The sequence below is a fragment of the Aquila chrysaetos genome, chromosome 5, assembly GCF_900496995.4.
Source record: "Aquila chrysaetos chrysaetos chromosome 5, bAquChr1.4, whole genome shotgun sequence".
Classification (NCBI taxonomy): domain Eukaryota; kingdom Metazoa; phylum Chordata; class Aves; order Accipitriformes; family Accipitridae; genus Aquila; species Aquila chrysaetos.
In genome coordinates, this window is record NC_044008.1 from 35,694,442 (window position 1) to 35,715,169 (window position 20,728).

Here is a 20,728-nt window from a genome sequence, read left to right on the forward strand (position 1 = left end):
ATATTGCTTCTTAACTGTAAATTATGGATGGGTTGAACAACTCCATGTTTGTTTCATAGATGTGAATATTTAGAACTAATTCCTTCATCTCCTCTTCAAGAAAAAAAAAAGTTTGTTTTTTTCTCAATAAGCTATAGCTTTATACTTAAAATACCTGTAGTAATATATTTTAATATTGTCGGATATCGTGCTATTAAAGACTGAAGTGAAATGGACTTTAAAATTAAGTAAGGCTAGTGATTTGGGGTTTGTTTTTTTTTAAAGATTTGCTTAGACTTCTAGCAAAAATCCTTAGTAAATGTTAGTAAATCCTAACATATGCCCCATAAGTACAATTTAATCTAACAAACTATATATATAATTAATTTTATTGTCACATAAAAGTCTGGAAAGCATTCACAGACATGGCCCTTTGATTCAAGCCTGTTGGAGAAACTTTACAAAAACCAGCAGCTCTCCGAAATGCTAAATAGCCTGAGCCCATTTTGGCAGTTTTGGTCTCGCATAGGGTGTATTTGTCCTGCAGGTTCGACCCTAGTGGAAAAAAGGCAGTAAAGTCAGATTCTGAGTGTATCTTTCATCTACCTGGGCTTCATTTCTCGCATACCCCGCAGTCACTGAATACAGGCATTCAGGCGAAATGGAGTATTTTCCTCTTTCAGGATGATTAGCCAGTTCTTTTAGGTACCAGAGCTCATTAGGAGCTACCTTGCCTCCAGAACTGAGTGGTTAGAGCTAAAAGCAAAGAACAAGCTCTCTTGATCCTTTCAGTCAGAGCCTTTCTGCATCCTCCTGTTCTCCACAAAAGAAAATCCCAAGTCAGAGCGAAACCTTGTCGCAAAACTAAGAAGATATTTTTTTCTTCCGATACTGAATATTGCTCACAAGATAATGACAATAGCTTGTAGAGGTTAGTGAGGCAATACCGTCTGATGACATGATACCTATCCTGCCATCCTGCTTGGAACTTATGAAAGAGCTGTTAATAAAAATAAGAAAATTGAAAGTTTTGCAGCTTTTAAGCAAGGATCTTTTGTAACAGTATAACTCCTCTGTAGCTCATTATTTTACTAATGCTACCACAAAGTCATTTATTTCAAATACCACAATGTAATTGACATTCGTTAGGGGTAAGTTAGAGCAGCAGACTATTCAAAGCTATGAAGCAAACATTGTACCCTGCCTGTGCTCCTAACTCAAGTATTAAGCGGTGCAATTAATCTGCATTTGCTACTTAATGAGTTTCTAAAACGCAGATGTACTTAAAAATCTCAGTCATAACTCACAGTTTACGTGGACATTAGTCCACATCCCAGCTCTGCCACTGATCTGGGACAAGACTTAGGTTATTTAGCCTGTTAGTGTATTTGTTTCCCGTGCCTGAAAGTGGATGATACTTCTCATTCACCCCACAGGGATGTTCTAACACTGAATTTGCTCAAGTTTGCAAAGGGTTTTCAGGTCCTTGGCTTACTGTGTGGAACTGGAATGCAGTACACATGTGCCAAATATTCCTACTATCCTACGGCAACTGGGGACAGATTTTTGCCATACCAGCTCTTTTACTCGGGGACAAATGGCTGCTGAGTCAAGTGGTGATGGGGCACGTTGAGGACAAGGCAGACAAAATGCAAGCAGAAAAGCAAACAGTTACTCTAATGTTGCAGGAAAACAAAACTAAAACTCCCAGTAAAATCGGAGTCTCTGTAAACAAAAGAACAACATAACCCCTTCTCAGAAGAGTCTTTGACAAGCTTTTGTATTGATAGCTGATTCTGGCAGCTGGCAACTGCAGAATATTAATGAAGCATTGGTACAAGAGCGGTCTGAACGGGTTGATCATCACTGGCTGAAGTCTATGGTGCATGGTATCAAGATACATTATTTGTCTGTAGCATTTGCTCTTAGTTTGACCTTGTTGCTTGCTTGCTGCTTTCTCTCTTCTTTTTTTTCCCTTTTAAAATTTCCTTTCCCTTCCTTCCTCCATCCCTTCCTCCTTCTCTCCCTTTCTCTCTTTCATTCACTAGTTCTCATTTGCCTAAGTAAATTCAAATGTGCTGAGACCTATATAATAATGTTGCATATCAGATGTTTTAGAAGTGTCCTCTTGCCGTGTTTCTCTCCTATTATTTGTTAGTAGTCACACGCAGCTCTTACTACAGGAAGCTATGTTCTTGTTCACTGCTTACATAAATGGGATTTATAGAGGGGAGCTGGAAGGAGCTTAGGAGAAAATCCTTGTGCAGTCTGACTCAGGGTACGGGAAGGCCGAGCAGCCTCTCTGTGTCTGAGAGAGAGAAGGGAGATGGATGGCTTCGCTCAGGACGCGCTTCAGTCGCTGTTCGCCTGCTGCTTCCCTGGGCGGAGGGCAGGCAGCGTTCCTCACCCGCTGCTTGCCTATAAAAGCAAAGGTATGAGCAGTGCTCGCTCGCTGGCTTTAAGCACATGATGAAATTCATATGACTGACTAAAAACACTGGTGGTGACCTTTATTTACTCAAGTGCTGCTTTTTTTTTTTTTTTCCCCCCCGGTACCATGTCCTTCACATGGACATCATCACACATGCCTTTTTTATGCTTTCTACCGTGTTTCTTTTTATTTTTCACAGCTCATAATAAGCTGTGAGAGGTCTGAAAAGGCATTTTGCTTGTCACTGCTTCATTCCTCCCTCTTCTGCCTCTTCCCTTGTCAACATTTATACCCACTGATCTAAAATGATGTTTTGTTTTGGTTGCTAATGGATTTTGCACTTGTCTGTATATTACCTGTACTACCCAAATCTTACTAGTTAGGCTTAGATTAGAGCTAGGTATGTTAATGTGCTAGACTGTTTAGGAGGATTTCAGTTTCAGGGATATTAAGTGCAGATTTTACAGAAGAAAGTTGCTTTGGCTCCTGAGCAGGTATGGGATGTTTGAGATGTTGGATTTAATGTTCCTGACAAAATGAATACTTTTTTCCTCTTGGTGCAAACATGTTGGTTTTTTTTTTTTTTTTCCTTTTCACCTTTTATTAACTGGAGCTAAAATTAGCTATCACCATCATAAAGGAACGTCAGGGAAGCTATTATTAACTCTACTCTGTGGAATAAACAGGAGGTGTGAGACACAATGATCCAGGCTCTTCTTTGTGACAGTGTAATGCCTCGTATAGGTTAGCAGCCAGCCTTTTACTGCTGCAGCGTTACAAGCTGGCCATGCAATGGACTTTGCAGGAGTTTGCCTCTAGGCTGAGGCTTAGGAGCAGCCAATGCCCCTTTGCTCCTCTCCTTAATGCCCCCTTAGTTTACTGTGAAGCTTTTGAAGGGAGGAAAGCACTGAGCTGGATATAATGGGATCTTTCCAAAGCGCCGATGCCTTAGTGACATTTGGGAACCTTCAGCATTCTTCTGACTAATGTGGTGTCCGTGATTTTTCAAAGTGGTGTGTATTATTTTTAGGAAACGGAGTGCTTCCTCAATAAATTGATAATCCCTTTCCATTTTTATGGAGAGAGATGCCTTGATGTTGTGTGGCATTACTAAAATTTATAATAGAGCTAGAAGTGTTGTCATATGAATATGAAATAGGGAAACAAATATGCTCAAACTTTGAAGTGTAAGAAAACAATAGTTAACCTTTTTTTAGGAAATAACCAAAAGTTTTCTCAGATGAGCAGAACAACAGCTTTCTGGGACAGATAGCAAACTTCGTTGTTTACTGTCACTCAGTTCGCTGAAATAGAGTTCTGCTTTTCATGCCGATTTGAGGTTTTGTGCTTTTGAAGGCAATCAATCATCACTATGTGTGTTCTAAGTTACAACGGGCTTTCTGAGATACTCTTTGTTCTAATGGGTCCTGATGCAGCAAAGCAAACTGGTATTTAACTGCTTTGCCAAAGTTAAGTCTCAGCCACCAGAACTGTCTCTGCTCGTCCAACTTCTTCTAGTGGCAGGCCCAGGTTTTCCTCACTGATGTACGTTAGTGGACTAATGTTAAGCTGAGACTAGGATAAGCAGAAACAAAGTACGGGCCAGAGGTTCTTTCTGGACATGCGTATAAAATGATGTATATGCTCTGTGTACAGAGCAATAGATATCTATTGCTGCCAGCGGCAAATCTGTGTGATATGATGCAGAAACCAAACTACCTGGGCTTTTGCAACCTTGCATATACGTCAGATGTTTTAATGGTTGATTTAGCTTCCCCCCAGAGGTCTGCCCATATCAGGGTGATGGCTACAATCAGCTTCAAGAAAGTGGAGATTCAGAAGTCCAGTGGGTTTCTATCCCAGGGCTAGCCTAGCGATAGATAAACTTAAAAGCAACATTTTGCTCGTTTTGTGACATATATTGCACACAGTGCTACATGGCGTTTACCCAGAAAGTTCTCCAGGCACTATCCCGAGAGATTAATATAAGCTGACACAGTTTGGTTTTTAGATTTTGTTAAGGTAATCATATCACTCCTACTGTTAATGCAGTTTGCTGCCAGAAATTGGAATATGCCGTTAAGCGGCACAGAAGAAGTCACATAGAGACTTGCTGGTAATCATAAGCATGACAGCAACCTCCACACTGTTATCATCCACAGCTTTCGATACTGGTATGGCAGGAGACCAATCGAGAGTAATAAGTTGCCTAAATGCCCAAGAAAGAAACAGAGAGGAAGGAGGAAATTTCAGTTCTTGCTGTTTGTGTAGGCTGGATTACACAGAAGAAAACACAGGACTCCAGCTCTGTGTTTAATAATAAAGGGATTTGATAGTGGAAAAATCTCAGAATTACCAAATGGATTCTCACTATTGCATATTTCCTAAAAAGGTTGTGCAGAATGTAGAAAGCTTATGTTTTTAGGTATCAGGATGATAATAACAGTATGAAATTTATTTCAGGCCAAGGAATTTTAAGTGGATTACCTATGATTTCTTGAGCTGCCTGAATGTGTTGGTTGCACCTCTCAGAACCCCTGTAAGATATCACTCTGGTGGCATCTTTTATGTTAAATTCTGAATTAGAGAATAGCTGTGGAAAGTTTGTGACATTATTAGTGAAAGACTTCCCGATGTCTTCTGACATGTGGAAGCGGAGCAAATATAGTACTATCAAGCTCCACCTTGTTCCTACAAAGTCATATCGACATCAACTAATATGAAGATGAAAATGTTAAAAACAAGAGTACAATACGGAATTGTAATATTTTGTATTTATTTTATGGATACACGGGGAATTTTATATCTCTGCTTAGAACCTGCTTTTTAGATGTTCTTATGAGATAAGCAAGAGATACCAACAATCGTCAAAAACTGGATTATGACAGCATATGGTAAAAAACTGTGTAATGAATTTATTCCTTGCTGTCATTGCTGATGATTTTGCTCAGGTACTGCTAAATCTTGCTAACACAATGGCATTTAGTGATAATTTACTGTAACTTTTCCCCATTGTTTCCTGTAAATCCAATTTCCAGGGTTTTTTTCTGTTTCATTCCTGTGCTGAATCCACACTGTAGATAGTAGAGCTATGTAAATGAACCCCCACAAACACGTCGCTTTCCAATAAGTGACGAATTGCAAATACAAGTTCAGTGACTGAGATCAGTGATTTGTAACAGTTGCCACATACTGAATAGGATATCGCGAATATTCTTGCCACAAGTTTTTTTTGCAGAACAGATTTTGCTTCTGAAAACAGGTGCTTACGTTCTGTGGTCCCATGAAAGCTGGAAATTGGTCTCTGCTCTGAGGTTTCTTTATAATCCCTGCAGATGATGATTGAATACTGCAGCTTGATAAAGAAAAAAAGGAAAACTGTTTGAAACCTTGTTTCTTCTCTTCTTTTTCAGCCTAGTTAGAGAAGAGACAAAGACCAAAAATGCCACCAGCAGCAGCGCCACAGTACCCACCTCCGGATGGAGGTTGGGGATGGGTTGTGGTCTTTGGGGCTTTTATCTCCATTGGATTTTCCTATGCATTCCCCAAAGCCATCACGGTATTCTTCAAAGAAATACAAGAAATCTTCCACACATCATATAGTGAGATAGCTTGGATATCGTCGATAATGTTGGCTGTCATGTATGCAGGAGGTAAGACATTTATGAAATTTGCAAATACCATAGTTTGTTTGGGTTTTTTTTCTATGGTCTTAAAGTGTTTAAAGTTAATTCCTACCTGATTTTATCATTATTACCTAAAGAATTAAGCAAAATACATGCTTCTTTTTGTATCATACTTTATCAGAGTCCTGGTAGCCTCATCATCATTAAAGCACTGTTTACTTTCACTTTTAAAACATTTTATATTCTCTTCCTTTTTGTTTTCCCCTTAGGGCCTTTTGTTTGTTCCTTTACCTAGTTCTATTTTGTAATTTTGCCCTAAATTCACAGTTTCTGAAAGCCACATTTTCCAACAAAGCAGTGCCCAAGTAACTTCTCCTGGGACTGGGAGTAGAGTTGCCTGGTTTCCACTGCCTCGGTGAGATCTCTCAGTAGATCAGATGATGGAGCTTAAACACAGAAAATTATTATGGCAACAAGGGTTCATTAGTCAGGCACAGGTATTCCTCTGTAGACAGAGGGTTTATATCTCATCCCTGTTTGTCCTAAAATAAAATTCTACTTTCCATTTAGGCCAAGAGCCATGTTTCATACATGCCATTTGTATAACAGCTAAGATACAGACAATCTTATTCTTGGGACTGAAATAAACAATGAACATAAACTCTCTAATATCTTTTTTCTTGTGAGCAAGGAAGTAAAGAACAAGTAAAGAATTTTAAAATATAAAGCCATGTTTAAGTACTAAGTGTCAAACCTCCTTTGGCAGGTTTTGTGTCTATCAACCTCAAAGACTAACTGTTAAATTCAGCTTGATTTCTTCATTCTTTCAGAATATTTTTTTAAGTATTGGTGGGAGCTAGCTGCTACTTAGGCAAAACACTTTTTCAGGCAGTAGAGAGGTCTGAATAAGAGGTTATTTCAGGCAATAGAACTGGCATTGCCCTTTCTTTGGATGGCATGAGGTAACCGCTTGGAACATCTGAGACTGTTTGCAATGATGGAGCAATTAAATGCATACCTTTATATTTATGTGTGTGTCTATTTGTATGTACATATGTATAAACGTATATAGATAGAAATGGAAAACATTGTGCCAATAGCACATTGAGATTCAATATCTTTAATCACTGAAGAGCATCACTCCAATGTTTTTCAGAAGTGGTATCTGTGTAATAATAAAGTACGGTATTATCAGGTCCAGTAAACAACCTATTGAAGGAAGCATAAAGTCTCATTTTTAGCATGGTAGTTTTTTATCTCTGATTTCAACTTACCTAAGTTTTGACACCTGAATGACCCTAGCTCCTTTAGCAGTCAGGGAAAAGAGATAGGTGCCTGTAGAGAGAAATTCAGACTACCTGAGTTGTTCTCTCTAAGTACCTGTTTTTCCCCTCTGACTATAAAAATGAACCTGCAGCCAGCATAGCATTAGCTTAAGTACCTCAGGTAAATATTTTTCAGTTAATGGGGTGGAAAAGTGGATCCTTTATTCAAATGCTGGCAGAGACAGAGACCTTATAAAGACATCTTGACCAGTGGGGTCAATATCAACAAAAGCTTGCTGTTCAGATATTTTGATCCCATTTTTATTCATATGCTAATAAAGAATCATAAATTATTCATACACTAGTGGAGAATCATAAAGGATTTTATAGGACCAGCAACAATAACCAAGTGATTCACCAAAATTCACCAGGTGAAGAAGTAACTTGAACTAATGCAGTCCAGAGTGGAGTAAAAGAGCAGGTATGTCCCATCACATTCAGGTCCCCTCTAATGTAGTTGCTCCTAAAGGATGCATCAGCACTTGCACTCGGGAGCGTACATGTGTACATGTGTACATGTGTACATGTAACTGTGGAGGCCCCTGGACAAGTGTTGGACCCACCTGGAACAAGAGAAGAGCACAGATGTTGAAAAGCTGGAGTTTGTTCCTGCTTTCCCTGTGCTGTGACTTTTGACCTGGACTCTTTCTCACCACTTTTTCTGATGGGAGCTCGATTTTCTAAGGGCGGATTTGCTTTATAGTGCAGGTGCTGTTCTTCTGTTTTAATCTTTGAATAACGTTTAATTTATGCCGGTTTTGTCGTCTCGAAGTTCACCCAAGTTTTATTAACAGTACAGACGCAAACCACAGGATGTTTAGCTGTGATCATTTTTATCTCCAAGGTTCAATTGTGCACAACTTTTCATGTAAAATGCAAAGCATTCAGTACTTCTGCCTTTTCTCTAATACCTCTTTTACTGTTCTGAGTCCCAGCATACTAACTTGACCTGTACATTGACATTAAAAATTACAAAATTGTTTACTATTCATTCTGCTAACAACTACCCCAGTCACTATGAAGATTATTGGCACAGTTGTTTGAATATCTTGTTAGAGACTCGTGATTTTAAAATGCTGAGAATAACGACCCTGCCTGATATAAACACTCTTTGAAGCCATAGCTTCTCTAGAAGCACTTCCTAAAAAATAGGCCATTTAGACAATCACTGGCAGAATATGAAATAGCAATCAGGAAAAACATTTCTGAAGGAAATCTCTCCTTTGTTTTTACTGTCTGAAGGTGGTTTGATTCCTCAGCATTTGATGTGCTATAATATGAAATACACGTTCAGACCATGAGTACAAGGTGTATTGTTTACTATGAAGTGCGATACGTACGTCTGCGATGAACACTCTGTTCATCATACTACTAATTAAGGTAACCTGAAAACATCTAAGATCTGTCATCCTCATTAGAGCTTAACATTCAACTTATTAATCATCACAGTGGGGTCAGTGAGTAAGTTAGAGTCTGTGCAGACACTCTTTGCTTTGGAAGCTGCAGCCTCTTGCAGTAATTAGCTGGCATCTGTGTTTCAGTAACAAGGTATTAACTTACCTTTCAATGCCTGAGAAAAAAAAAAAAAAAGAAACTAATAAAAGGCATCCAGTAAGGAGCTAAAAAATGTTAATTATGTTTATCACTTACTTCATACTTAGAATAAATGGCATTAAATTATAGCAGACCATCTGGCAATCCATATGGTCTCCTGCAGTCCTGGTTAATTCCAGCAAATAGGTCAAGCACAGCATTCACCCCGTTAGGAAAGCACTAAGCAGAGGTGACAAATCTGATAAATCAATATGAAACTCTTTTCCCCTCTCAATCTGGCATAATATGCATTTTCATATTAGTTTTTGTTGGGTTGGGTTTTTTTTGTTTGTTTGTTTTGTTTGTTTTCTTAAGCTCTCCCCCGCCCCTCCCGCCCCAATCTCCTGGATGTTTGTTAGCGTTTACTAAAAAGCCATCCCAAAAAGCAAGATCCTGTGATGTGATCAAGGTTACAGGTATTGCACAGCCTCTACTGTTCAGCCTGTGCTTGAAAAAAGCATCCTCTGGAGAAGAGCAATAGTTCAGTCTCCATGGCAACTCCTTCTTCTGCCTCTCCTGAGCAGAGACTGTCAATTGTATTAAATTAAGGGTGATGGGTTTGTGATGGGCTGCTACACCCAAGGGACTGTGGCTGAGCCCACCAAACTTGTGTTACTGGAGGACAGTAGCTGGGATAAAATGGAATTAATTGAGTTATCCTGACAGGCCAACCTGTGTTTCTGTATGTGCATGAACACATATGTATATAAAATATGTGTGCGTGTATGTATTCTTATATACATAAGCTATATATGTATTAATACATTTATAGAGCCGTATTTATGCTCTAACACCCACAAGCATTAAGGAATTCAAGAAAAAGATCAAATACATTTGACCTCAAGTTCTGTCAGTTCATTCTTCTCTTTTTCAAAACTTCACCTCTCACATTGCGCAGCGGTAACAGCCAAAGGTGATTAGAGAGATTCTTATCGGAGCTCGATCTGTTTCCAGTAAAAATGTTTTCATTGCTTTCAGTGTAGGTTTGATAGGAGCCTTAGTGGCAGCTATGAAAAAGCCATGTGACAGGTCCAGTGATTTCAGACACAACTGACCTTGAGTTTTAGATTTCCTTAGGGAAAAAGCAGTTGGTTTACTTGTCTTTAACTCGTTTTCTGTCATTTTTCCAAGGACAATTTCAGTTTGGGGTTTTCGTTTCTTTGTTTTGTTTGTGGTTTGTTTTTTTTTTCAAAATAACTTTGTGGGTGTGACACTGGATTATAGAGATTAGCCTGAGAGTTGCTAAATCCTTCAAGCCATACTCAGCTGTGAAATGTGGGGTAGTTTTGCTGGTCTGACGTTCAAAAAAGAAAGGTCTATTTAAATTCTAGACGATATTTCTAAGTAAATAACTTAAAACGCACCTTTGGACCCCTTTTGAAGAAAAATGCTATGTAAGTGTAAGTAGTGGCCATTACCATTTTTCAGAACATGCTCATAATTAAAAAATGCAGCATTAAATAGCTTCCTCTCTCTTCTTCTGAATTTCTTAAGTTATTCAAGTTTGAGGTTAAATATTTCCAAACAGTAGCAAACCCTTAAAGGATTTTTCAGGTGACAACACAAAGGTAACCTATAGACAAATCCTCATTTTGACTTTTTCAAACACTAATTTGGAAAATAAGATATCATATGGTATGTTCAAAATATTTGTGATTTTATCTCAGTGGGTGTTTTGGTGATATTGCTGTGAAGATGAAATGGCGTGCACAGTGGAGATGACAGTTGCAAAATCCATGTAACACAAACAACAGATGGTTATGGATTTTTACTTTTGGACAGGACCTGGGCTCCTACACTTCTCTTCCTCCCTGGTAACATTTTCTTATGTTGGTTTTACAAATACTGGCTCAAGGAATTCAGTGGCCATGTGTAAGGAGATGGAAAAGCTTTCTTAAACTGACCTATGTCCTTTGTTGTCAGGGACAAGCGTTTTTCTCCATCAGAATATGCAAAGTGTTGAATTTTAATAACCTCATTTAGAGTGTCCTTGAAAGCAGAACTTATCAACTTTCCAAATGCCTCATGGGCATGAGGGAATACTTCACATTTAGCCTAAAATATATGTAAAACATCTATTTCAAGTTAATTTGAGACTCGCAGATAAAGGAAAAGAAGTCATAATGGGGTGACACAAGAACAGAGCATTTTGACTCTTACTAGTAAGAGGAGATAAGCTCAAAAAAGACGTATCAAGAATAACAAAAATATTATAAATTTACAGTAGTTCAGTTTTTAAAAAAGAAGACCTGAATGCTAAGGGAGCCTGGTAAAGCCTCTGAAGGATAATACAGCCACTTCTTTCATTTCTTGGAAGGCTCTGAGTTTTAGTTAAACTGTACTTTCTAGGGCAGTGTTCTGCAGTAGCAATGGCTGTTTTAAACAGAGACCTTCCCTAATATTTACAAAACACTCTTTAAAGTGGTCATGGGAAGAGAGATGAAAAAAAGCAGATCTGTTGTAGATGGTTTTGTACATTGTTTTCAAACAGGTTTGTTGTCCTATCTACAGGAGCAAGCTGGTTTTTGACTCTGCAACTTGTTATGTTTGGCTGAACAGATAAGATCTAATTGTTAAATATTCAGTGCCATTTGGGGATCTAATTTTGTCAAGTTTTCATGAAACATAGTTTTTACTGGGATTTACTGAGACACCCTCAGGAAGCCAGTCTCAAAGTTAAGGACATGCTGCCACTGAGAGAAATAAGGGTTTTTTGTCTGTTATTGTACACTTACATTAATTTTGAATAATTGTCAGAAAGACATTACGTGATGAAGTATTACCACTGTGCCTCTGCCAAGCTCTTTCTGTATCCAAACCATAGGTTATTAGTAATGATTTGATGCATATCAAAGAAATATAGAAATATATAGAAATAAATTTAATTAACTCAAGCCCTTTACTAAAACAGTTTTCATTTACATACAAGTAGGCAACCTGGATTACCTAATGAACGTTAGTTAAGGACCCTTTTCCTATTTAAGGCTTTGTATTAGTCTTGATCTCCATTTGGTTTTATAGCCAGGGATTTCTATAAGTAAAGTAATGAATATTGACAGCTTTTTTATCTGCAAAGAAGATTCTTTTTTCTCTCCCACTTAGTTTCAAGTAATGGGTCAAAGTCAAACAATAATAAATAACATGCATCATAAAATACATTTTCTAAGGGGCTAAAACTTTGGGTTTGTTTAAGAAAGATATCAAGGGACAAACTTAGGCCTTTGATATGTTCACTGAGCTTGTAAAACTTTGACAAAAGAATGCTTATTTTGTGTGTACTAATAACGTTGGATTAGTTCCCATATAGTTTTTCATATCACTGGATCATACAATGGTTGTATTTGTGATGTGTGTCGGGTAATTCAAAGGTAATGAAACAATGGTCTAGCACAACTGGGTATCATGAGATATTTAAGCAGATACCAGAGAAGAACTGTGGGGAAGGAAAAGTCTGTGTATACCATTGTAGTCACACAAGCACTTCAAATGAAATAATAAACCCAGCACTTTACAAAGAACTTATTATAGAATTTTACTGGTCCATTGTTTTGGAATGTCTAAGAACTATTCCCTTGTTTATTTTGAAGGGAAACAGAGTTGTACTGATACGTTTAGAAGATATTCTAAGCCAGCATCAAATAGCAACAGCTGAGACTTTTTCTGTGATTCATAAAGAGATGTAGATCTATAGTCATCAACAGAAGTAAGTGGACCAGGGACTTAGTGACAGGTTTATGCTGATGCCAGGGGAACTACAGAGATCAAAGAATGAGGTGGTTTTAAATTGTCTTTTATGATTACTTTAAACACTCTTTTAATTGATTAACTGGTTTTGAAGATTTTTGCAGAGAGCACATATGACACATGTAGATTAAACATATATACCATACGAAGAGTTTTTGATCAGTCAGAACCTTTTCATCCAACAGTGACATTCTATTAAGATTATGTATGTCAAAGAGCACAAACAACTGCAGCTTTAGTAAGTAATATATGCTTCATTGGTGCATACAAGCAAAAGAAAAGCTTACCTTTCTTTTCCAGAAATTTTGGCAGGTTTTTTTCAATTGTCAAGAAACAGTTAAGCATTTTCACACAGTTTTACCTGACTTTTGTTTGGGTGAATAAGTAATGTGACTAGACAACCAAATGAAAGAATGTGATTAAAATAGGAGACTGTCTTGTGAAATAAGACGTTGATTTCCTCATCTAGTTCAAACACTTCTTGCAACACTTTCCCACTGATGATGGGAACAGGTGCCTGTTTGGTTTTCTATGTGTACTGCTTTGGAACACTTACCATTAAGTGCTTTGACACACCTATCATTAAGTGCTTTGACTTTTAGGAAACTTTTTAACAATAGTCACTCAAGATTATATGGACAGGATTCATGTATTTAGTCTTCCTTAGCATAGGCACCTACATCTGATCCAGTTGTCTCGACGCCTTCTGTTGTCATTTGGTAAAAATAGGAGTTTCTGATTCAACCCTTCCTAAATTACATGTCCAAAACACATCAAATAAATCATGTTTTAGAAAGACTTCCCTGTCTTTTGAGTGCTAAAGGAATCTAGAGGAAGGGTTCAGATGCCCATTTTGCACAAGTCTGAGGTGATGCCACCCTACATGATTGTTGCCCTATACTAATACATCATATTTCGCTCCCTGGAGACCTTGAAATCTAAGAACGTTCCTGTTAGAGATATGCACCCATGTGCATCAACAGATCCATTGAAATTCATAGTAATGAATGACAGCTTTCACTGACAATGTTGTGCTCTTATCAGAGACATGTAAAATAACTGCCTGGGACTCCATTCCAAGTATGGGCACCATGGTGCTAATCCTTCAACATGTGCTTAATTTTAAATACCTTAGTGATCTCATAAAGTTCAAAGTTAAAATAAATTTTTCACCTGCTTAAAGTCAACATATAAACATGTTTATATATTTATGCAAATATGTTTATCCATAGGTGTTTGTAACTTCAAGATCTCTTGACAGTGTACTTTCAATGACTTAAGTGCTCCCAGCGGCGCTCATTAAAATCTCATTTTTATTTATGTCAACCTTAAAAAAACATTATCCATAAATGATTCATGTCTTTTCCCCAAAATAAAATATAAATAAAATATAGAAGATTAGCTTTGAGGATTTACAGTATTTGAGCAAAACTGACAGTGTTCATTTATTAAAGTAATCATTTGATTAAACTTTTGACTTGTTTGTCAGTAAGCTTATCTCTGCTTCATAAAAAAACATTTTTTTTTTATTATGGACACAGTACAATTTGATCTTAAGTATGAGTCTCCTACCTTCAATTTTAATTTATTGGATTCCACAGTGTTCCAGTGCTGCAAAGTGCACTGAGGAGTGGAGAATCATGTACGGTGACTGTAAGGATTGTTCTGATTATTCACTGAAGCAACAAACTATGTAACAAAACACTTTCAAATAGTGACCTGAAATTGTATGATCCTCACATGAGGAGAGAATGTAGTCAACATTAGAGGTGCTTGTGAGGGGCTGATGGCCTGAATAATCATTTTTGATTAACATATTCTTATTGTCATAGAAAGTTACAGAAAATCTAAAAATAAATAAAAAAAATTGACAAAAAAACCCACAACCCCCTCCCTCCTATGGGCTGGACTTGCCGAAGGACTACGCCTCCCAGAATGCGATGGGGCAATTCATCTCAGAGTCTGTTATGGGACTGCATATACAATAATGAGCAACAGAGCCCAGCAATTTGGCTTATACTAAATTAACAAACTGTAGAGCTGCAATTCTTTTTAAGACGGTTTGGTAATGAAATGCAATATAGTACCGAATGACCTGAAACAAAATGTCTGCAATTATTTTGAAAAGCTAAGCGGAAGAATTAGATCATGAGAATGCCAGATAGTTAGTTATATTTTGAATTTGTTTATTTGTATGACGGCAGACGTTTGAGATATTTCAGAGTGACTTATTTGAAGAGTTTTAATTCAACTGAAAATTCTGAAACTTGAAATTTTTATTTCAGCTTGGGAATAAAATGGATGTTAAAGCATAAGAGTGTTTCATGCAATGCTAGTTCTAATTTTATGTATTGTTCCTTAAAAATCAAATACCATGTCACAAAGATGGTACACGTGGGAGTGATTCGCTTGTCTTTCACTCAGCGCCATAGTTTATACCTGTGCGAAGAGTGTGCAAGGTTATATAAACCATTGCCATTGTGATTTAGAAGCTTTTCATATTTACTTACTCAAATGTAAACAGTAACCTGAGTGCAAAGCACTTGACCCTGTGCTCAGAGAAACAGAGCTGAAGTGGCATAGGGGATTGAGGCAAGAACAAATTTGTGTCATAGAATTTCTTCTGGATCATTTCTCCTAGTGTTATAAAAAATTTACTTGACAAGGTGTTCAGATATACATATTGCCTAGATCAGTCAACTTTCTAACCAATTGCTTCTCAGTAAGGTGTATTAAAACTTACTCAAGAAACACAGTTCTTCCTGTGGGAAGAAAATAATTCTTTCATTAGTAAACCTAATTAATATTCTCCTCACAGGCACACATGTTAAATCCTTGCAGAAGCGGGTATATTTTATTGGATTATTTTAATATATTCTGGCTGAAGAATATCAACATAACTCCTTAGATGAAAGGTGGCTCCAGGAATGCATGATGTTCAGGCAGCATCTGTAATACAAATCATGAGAAGCCTGTATTTTAATGGGTACTAATTTATTTTGAATTTATGATGCATCACAATCATTAGAAGTAAGTTGCTTGACATTACTTGGTGGAGAATAAGGTTTCTGCCAGTGGTGGGTTGTTTTACTTCTTCACACTGGGTAAGAAAACACGCCTGGTTCAAAAGCCACACAAATATTATCTTCAAGTGCAATAAGATGGCACTAGGTCACCAAACCGCTTCATGTTGCTTTGTGCAGCAGAGCTCAAATATTCCTTGTTCATGCAAGCAGACCCGATCTAGACTTCCCCTACCCCTCCACTCCCACATTTTCAGAAGACCTTGTCTGTGGAGATGTATCCTCTGCTGCTACAAGGGAAAGGACGGCGTACAGAACATCATAGATATTGTTTCCTCTCTAGTCCATGCAAAACACAAACGCCATAAAGGCATTTCCCCACCTCCCTCATAATATATTCCTTTTCCACTGCTTAAGTCCCAGCCTTCCTCTACTATTTTTTCATGATTCTTTCACTCTGCACTTGGTCATATTTTATGAAATACTGTTTTCATAGGGGAAGGTGTAGTTTCCTCCTCATTAAAAGAAATCATCACGTCTTGGTTGATTACAGTCCATGGAAAGTGCATTTTTTGATCCAGTCCACAAAAGCAATGGCATGTGACTATACATAGGAAACATCTAAAAAATTGAAAGACCCATCAGGTAAAGCTCTTTCCATTGTGGATGGAAACCTGAAAGTGTCAACCTGATGACAAATTCAACTCTGATGACAAAAAGTATGTGAGGTGGGTATGGTAATATGCAAAGATAAACTGACATCTGTTCAGATAATGTATAGATTAAAAAAATGTATCTGATTTCTCTTTCAATTTTATTGGATAGAGTGTTAGTCTCAGGCATGTGTATTTTGCTGTAAAAGGCTAGGGAGAAGCAAGGAAAAAAGAACGAGGAGAGACGAGACTAGAATTCATTCTTAAATTATTGATTAATCAGTAAATAGTTTCCTGAAGATTATTATTTTTAAAAAGCAGTTAAATGTGGTTTGTCTAAAGTGTAAGGAAATTGGAAAATGTTCTGATCTGAACCTGCGGGATACTTTCCGAATTCTGGACCTGTTCACTAAGTTGTCTCCAAAGGTTCCGCTTCCTCTAGGGTGTAATAAAGGCTACTGATTCAGGCACAGCTGAAATAAAGAAATGCATTGAAAGATGGAAAACATGACATAAATCTTGTACCTATTGTTGATCAGGAGGATAATCTGTTGATAACTTTTGGCTTTTCATTATCCTAGTTTGGATTTTTTTCTTCATGTTTCTAGCCACTTAACACTTTATATTGCTTTTAGTCTTTTTGACCTGGAAGACAAAATATTCGGCATTACATTTATATATCATTCTATAATTAAACAGATTTTCTCAATATACAAACATGTTTTTTTTTTCACTTGTCTGAAAACAGGAAAAAAACCTACAAATGAATCCACCCAAAGATTCTCCTTTTAATTGACAACTGAATGTAGTTGTGTCTCCCCTCACCCCCACCCCAGTTTCTCAGTCTCCCCTTTTGCAAAATACTGGGAAAAATGCAAATTCTGTACCTGGTATGATCCCGTTAATATACTATCACTGTCTGCACTCTAAATACTTCAGGTGCCAAAACCTAATGACAATGCTCAGTTCCCAGTTTGTATGATATCTTTGAAACACAAATAAGTTCCTTCCCCCTCCTCTTTCCTTTTCCCTTTTCCCTCCCCTCCCTATTTCCTCTTCCCCCTTCCCTCCCTCTTCCCGTTCCCCCAGTATGTTGTGAACTAAATATTATTCACATATATTTACCTTACACAGTTCTTCAGACAGGATCTAATTTACGGGCTGTAAAGGAGTTTGGGAAATTCCTACTCTTTTCTTCTAATTGTTACCACTTAAAGTCACCATATGCATTTTATTAGATATTATTAAAAATACAATTATAATGAAAATAATAATAAAATAATGTTTTAGAAAGACTTTTCTATATAGTACATTTTAAGCTTAATGGTACATATGTGTCAAATAGCAAATGGATTTGGAAATAATCTTACAATGTTATTGGCAATGACCTAAATATGATGATTTCTCAGGACACTTCCAAGTTATAAATACATCCAGATTTATACTTTGTGTTACATATATTCTGAATATGTAGATGAGATTTAATGATCCACTCATGATCCATAATTCACAGTAAGTGGTCCACAGAAACATCATACATAGTAGACTGAGTATTTTCAATTTGAAGTTTAATTATACAGTGCAAAATTGAGACCAGAAAGGAATATGGTAAAGGAGGAACTAGGAAGAAGCATGTATCTTGTGCCTTCTGAAATTACATATTATTGCCTGTAACAATATATAAGGAATGATTTCCAAGTTGAGTTAGTTATGATATTATTCTGGAAGAAAACAAACTGTAGGATGATGTGCAGCATAAAAATGGGATATTGTGTGAACATTAATATGATGGGCAATTTGTAGAAGACAGAGAAATCCAAATGACAATATTAATCTTAACTGGAGTTGGCTGAATTTTTCACAGTGAATGCGTTATCTGAAAAATGTAATGGTTTGAGTTACAGAGAATATACCCTACATTCATAAGAATTACTAAATAGCCTGTGCAAGGTCCTCTGAAATTGTTTGCTATGACTTTTTCCTTTCTGTGATGTCTGCTAGCCTTCCAAATGACGAAGTATTGTTCTGCTTCCAGGAAAAGTAGCCAGAGTTTTTTACAAAGGTGTATAAAAATCATGAATGATAATAAGGAATAATAAATAGGAAGTGGTGAGTAATGAATATTTATGAATATTGTGTTCACATGTGCATACACAGATTTGTAGAAAAGACAGTCATTACTCAAAGAGGAAGAAAATAAAAAGGGAAATATTTGTAACTAGCTAATAACATGGTTTAGGAAAATGTCTATGAAGAATTAAAACAAATGTTTGCAAGCACTGTTTGTTCTGTGGGTTTTTTTTCTTCCCAACAATTAGCTCTGAGATTAACAACATATCTCTTATTTTCAAGTTGATATAATTGTAGTTGTGACAATGGTATGCTGTAACCTCTTGTCTTTCTCTTCAGTTTTATGATCTGCAACAATACAGAAAATCGTCCTCCCTTTGTAACAGCAGAATATGCAGAACTCGTTTGGCAATCTGGTGCACACAGTTAGCAAGCTGTAAAGACAATTTTTATAGCTAAAACTGTAATCTGCTTTGGCAAGACACAAAGTACTAAACACGAAGTCTTCTTCCATTACAAATTTTCAAGTTCTTTGAACTTGGAAGAATGAGTTCAGAAATTTCCAGGTGAAAAATACTTACAAATGGGATGAGTACTTTCTATTATCCTAGGAACAAACAACTCATTTATATCATTAGGAGTCCAGAAATCAGATGAGGAAAAGTGGTAGGGTTTGGGGGCTTTTTGTGTGTGTGTGTTTGTGTGAATATGTAGTCTCTGTGTCTGGGCATAGTAGTTTTTTAGTAAGATTACTTTTGAGATAGATAGAAAAACTAGTGGAAATACTGGATAGCTATAAGTGAACCTCTAGTTTCGGTTTAGTATTAATTTTCCTTCGTTCCCTGAAAACGGACATATTGGATAGGATTTATTTTAATCTTTTCAGAAGTGTGATGCTTCTTTCAGTACAAGGACTCAAACATGGATATTGCCAAATGGAACATAGTCTTTCACTTGCAACCATCCACAGAGAAAGAAGGAACAGCCACTGAGATGAATGGGTAGTACTTCAAGGATGAGACCTCTGGAAGAAAATCACTAAATATTTTCACTGGAGCATAGTTAGAGTTATGCCTCCTGAAGTTCCTGGTGAAACCCTGAATAGGATGTAAATTTAGTGAAGTTTATTATTAATTCCTTCATATTAACTACTGCTATAAAGGATTACATTTACTAGTGTGTATATATATATCAGTATTATTATCTTTACTGTATTTCTGGTGAGGAAAAATGAGTAAGTCCTTGTTTGGTTTTTCATTTGAAGAAGTAACCTTTAATGGCACAGGTTCATTCTGCTTGTCAACAGTATTATTATTTAAGTGAAATCCTCAACACTTTTTTGGGGTCTGAAAAGCTGTTTTAAATTTAGATACATGCAAGCCTGTGAAGCCTATGAATACTAAGCTTTAAAAATTCATTGTCTTTTCTTCTGCAGGAAACTTTCATTAATTCTTCCCGGTACCTCATATTTGCCACTGAATTTTCTAATGTTCATGTTGATACACTACGTGACATTTACTGCTTAAGTTACAAGATGGTTGCATCAGTTTTCTGAGAAGAAAAGACCATTTATCTGAGAAGACCATTTGTGATGCACATATTGTGCTGATGCTATTTCCAGCTATCCCCATTACAGAGGCATGCAGGCCACTTTGTGAAAAAATACGTGCCTGGTGTTACAATGTCTCTATTTATATACATCTCTCTTATAGGTGCTTTGGTTCCATCTCCTCATTAGCTTGTTCCCTCCTTTCTTCTTGTTTCTTGCCTTTTTCCAAGTTGGCAGACTAGTTTTTGCAAATGTCTATGCACGGGCTTCACTTTATTTAATGATACTGAAGGTAACAGGAATACAAATATAAGGAAAGTTTAAAAAAGCGCTGAAATATTTTGCTGCATCTGACTTCATTTCACAATAAATGTGTCAATGTGAAATCTGGGCAAGCAATTTTGGGACAGAAATTTTTTTTGTAGTCAGTGACCATAAATGCTTCTGAAAACTGCTGAGTATTCAGCTGCTAATAGAATTACACTAATTTCCTATTAAATACTATGAAGTTTCATATTGCTAATTTCAAAAGAAATGTCATAAATCATCTTAAAGTCTTCTGCTTTGTGATCGTGTTTTAGCCTTTCATGAAAAAAAAATTCTGTAGCAGAGCATGCAAAAGATAATTAATATAAAGCATCAATATGTATCAATGTAAATAGTAATGAGCATGGCTCCTCCTTGATTAAAAACTGGGCAGTTTTCCAACTTTTTTAAATTCATAGATATAGAGTA

The 20,728-nt window shown here is 36.8% G+C and overlaps 1 protein-coding gene and 1 long non-coding RNA gene across 5 annotated transcripts in view; one reads left to right on the top strand and one right to left on the bottom strand.

Annotated features, from left to right (window-relative positions):
* SLC16A7 (solute carrier family 16 member 7) overlaps window positions 1-20,728 on the top strand; it is a 77,216-nt gene that overhangs the window by 42,888 nt on the left and 13,600 nt on the right. For 3 of the 4 annotated variants that reach the window (XM_030014938.2, XM_030014942.2, XM_030014941.2), the window contains exon 2: window positions 5,824-6,063. In XM_030014938.2, coding sequence (XP_029870798.1) covers window positions 5,853-6,063 — 211 coding nt within the window. In that variant the 5' untranslated portion in view covers window positions 5,824-5,852. Of the gene's footprint in view, window positions 1-2,271; window positions 2,412-5,823; window positions 6,064-20,728 lie in introns of those variants that run through there. The other variant, XM_030014939.2, reaches the window with a different exon arrangement.
* Window positions 15,563-20,728, bottom strand: part of LOC115341629 — a 42,410-nt gene continuing 37,244 nt past the window's right edge. The window contains exons 2-3 of the long non-coding RNA XR_003923468.1: window positions 16,900-17,019; window positions 15,563-15,647 (exon numbers count right to left, since the gene is read on the bottom strand). This is a non-coding gene — a long non-coding RNA (uncharacterized LOC115341629). The remainder of the gene's footprint in view (window positions 15,648-16,899; window positions 17,020-20,728) is intronic.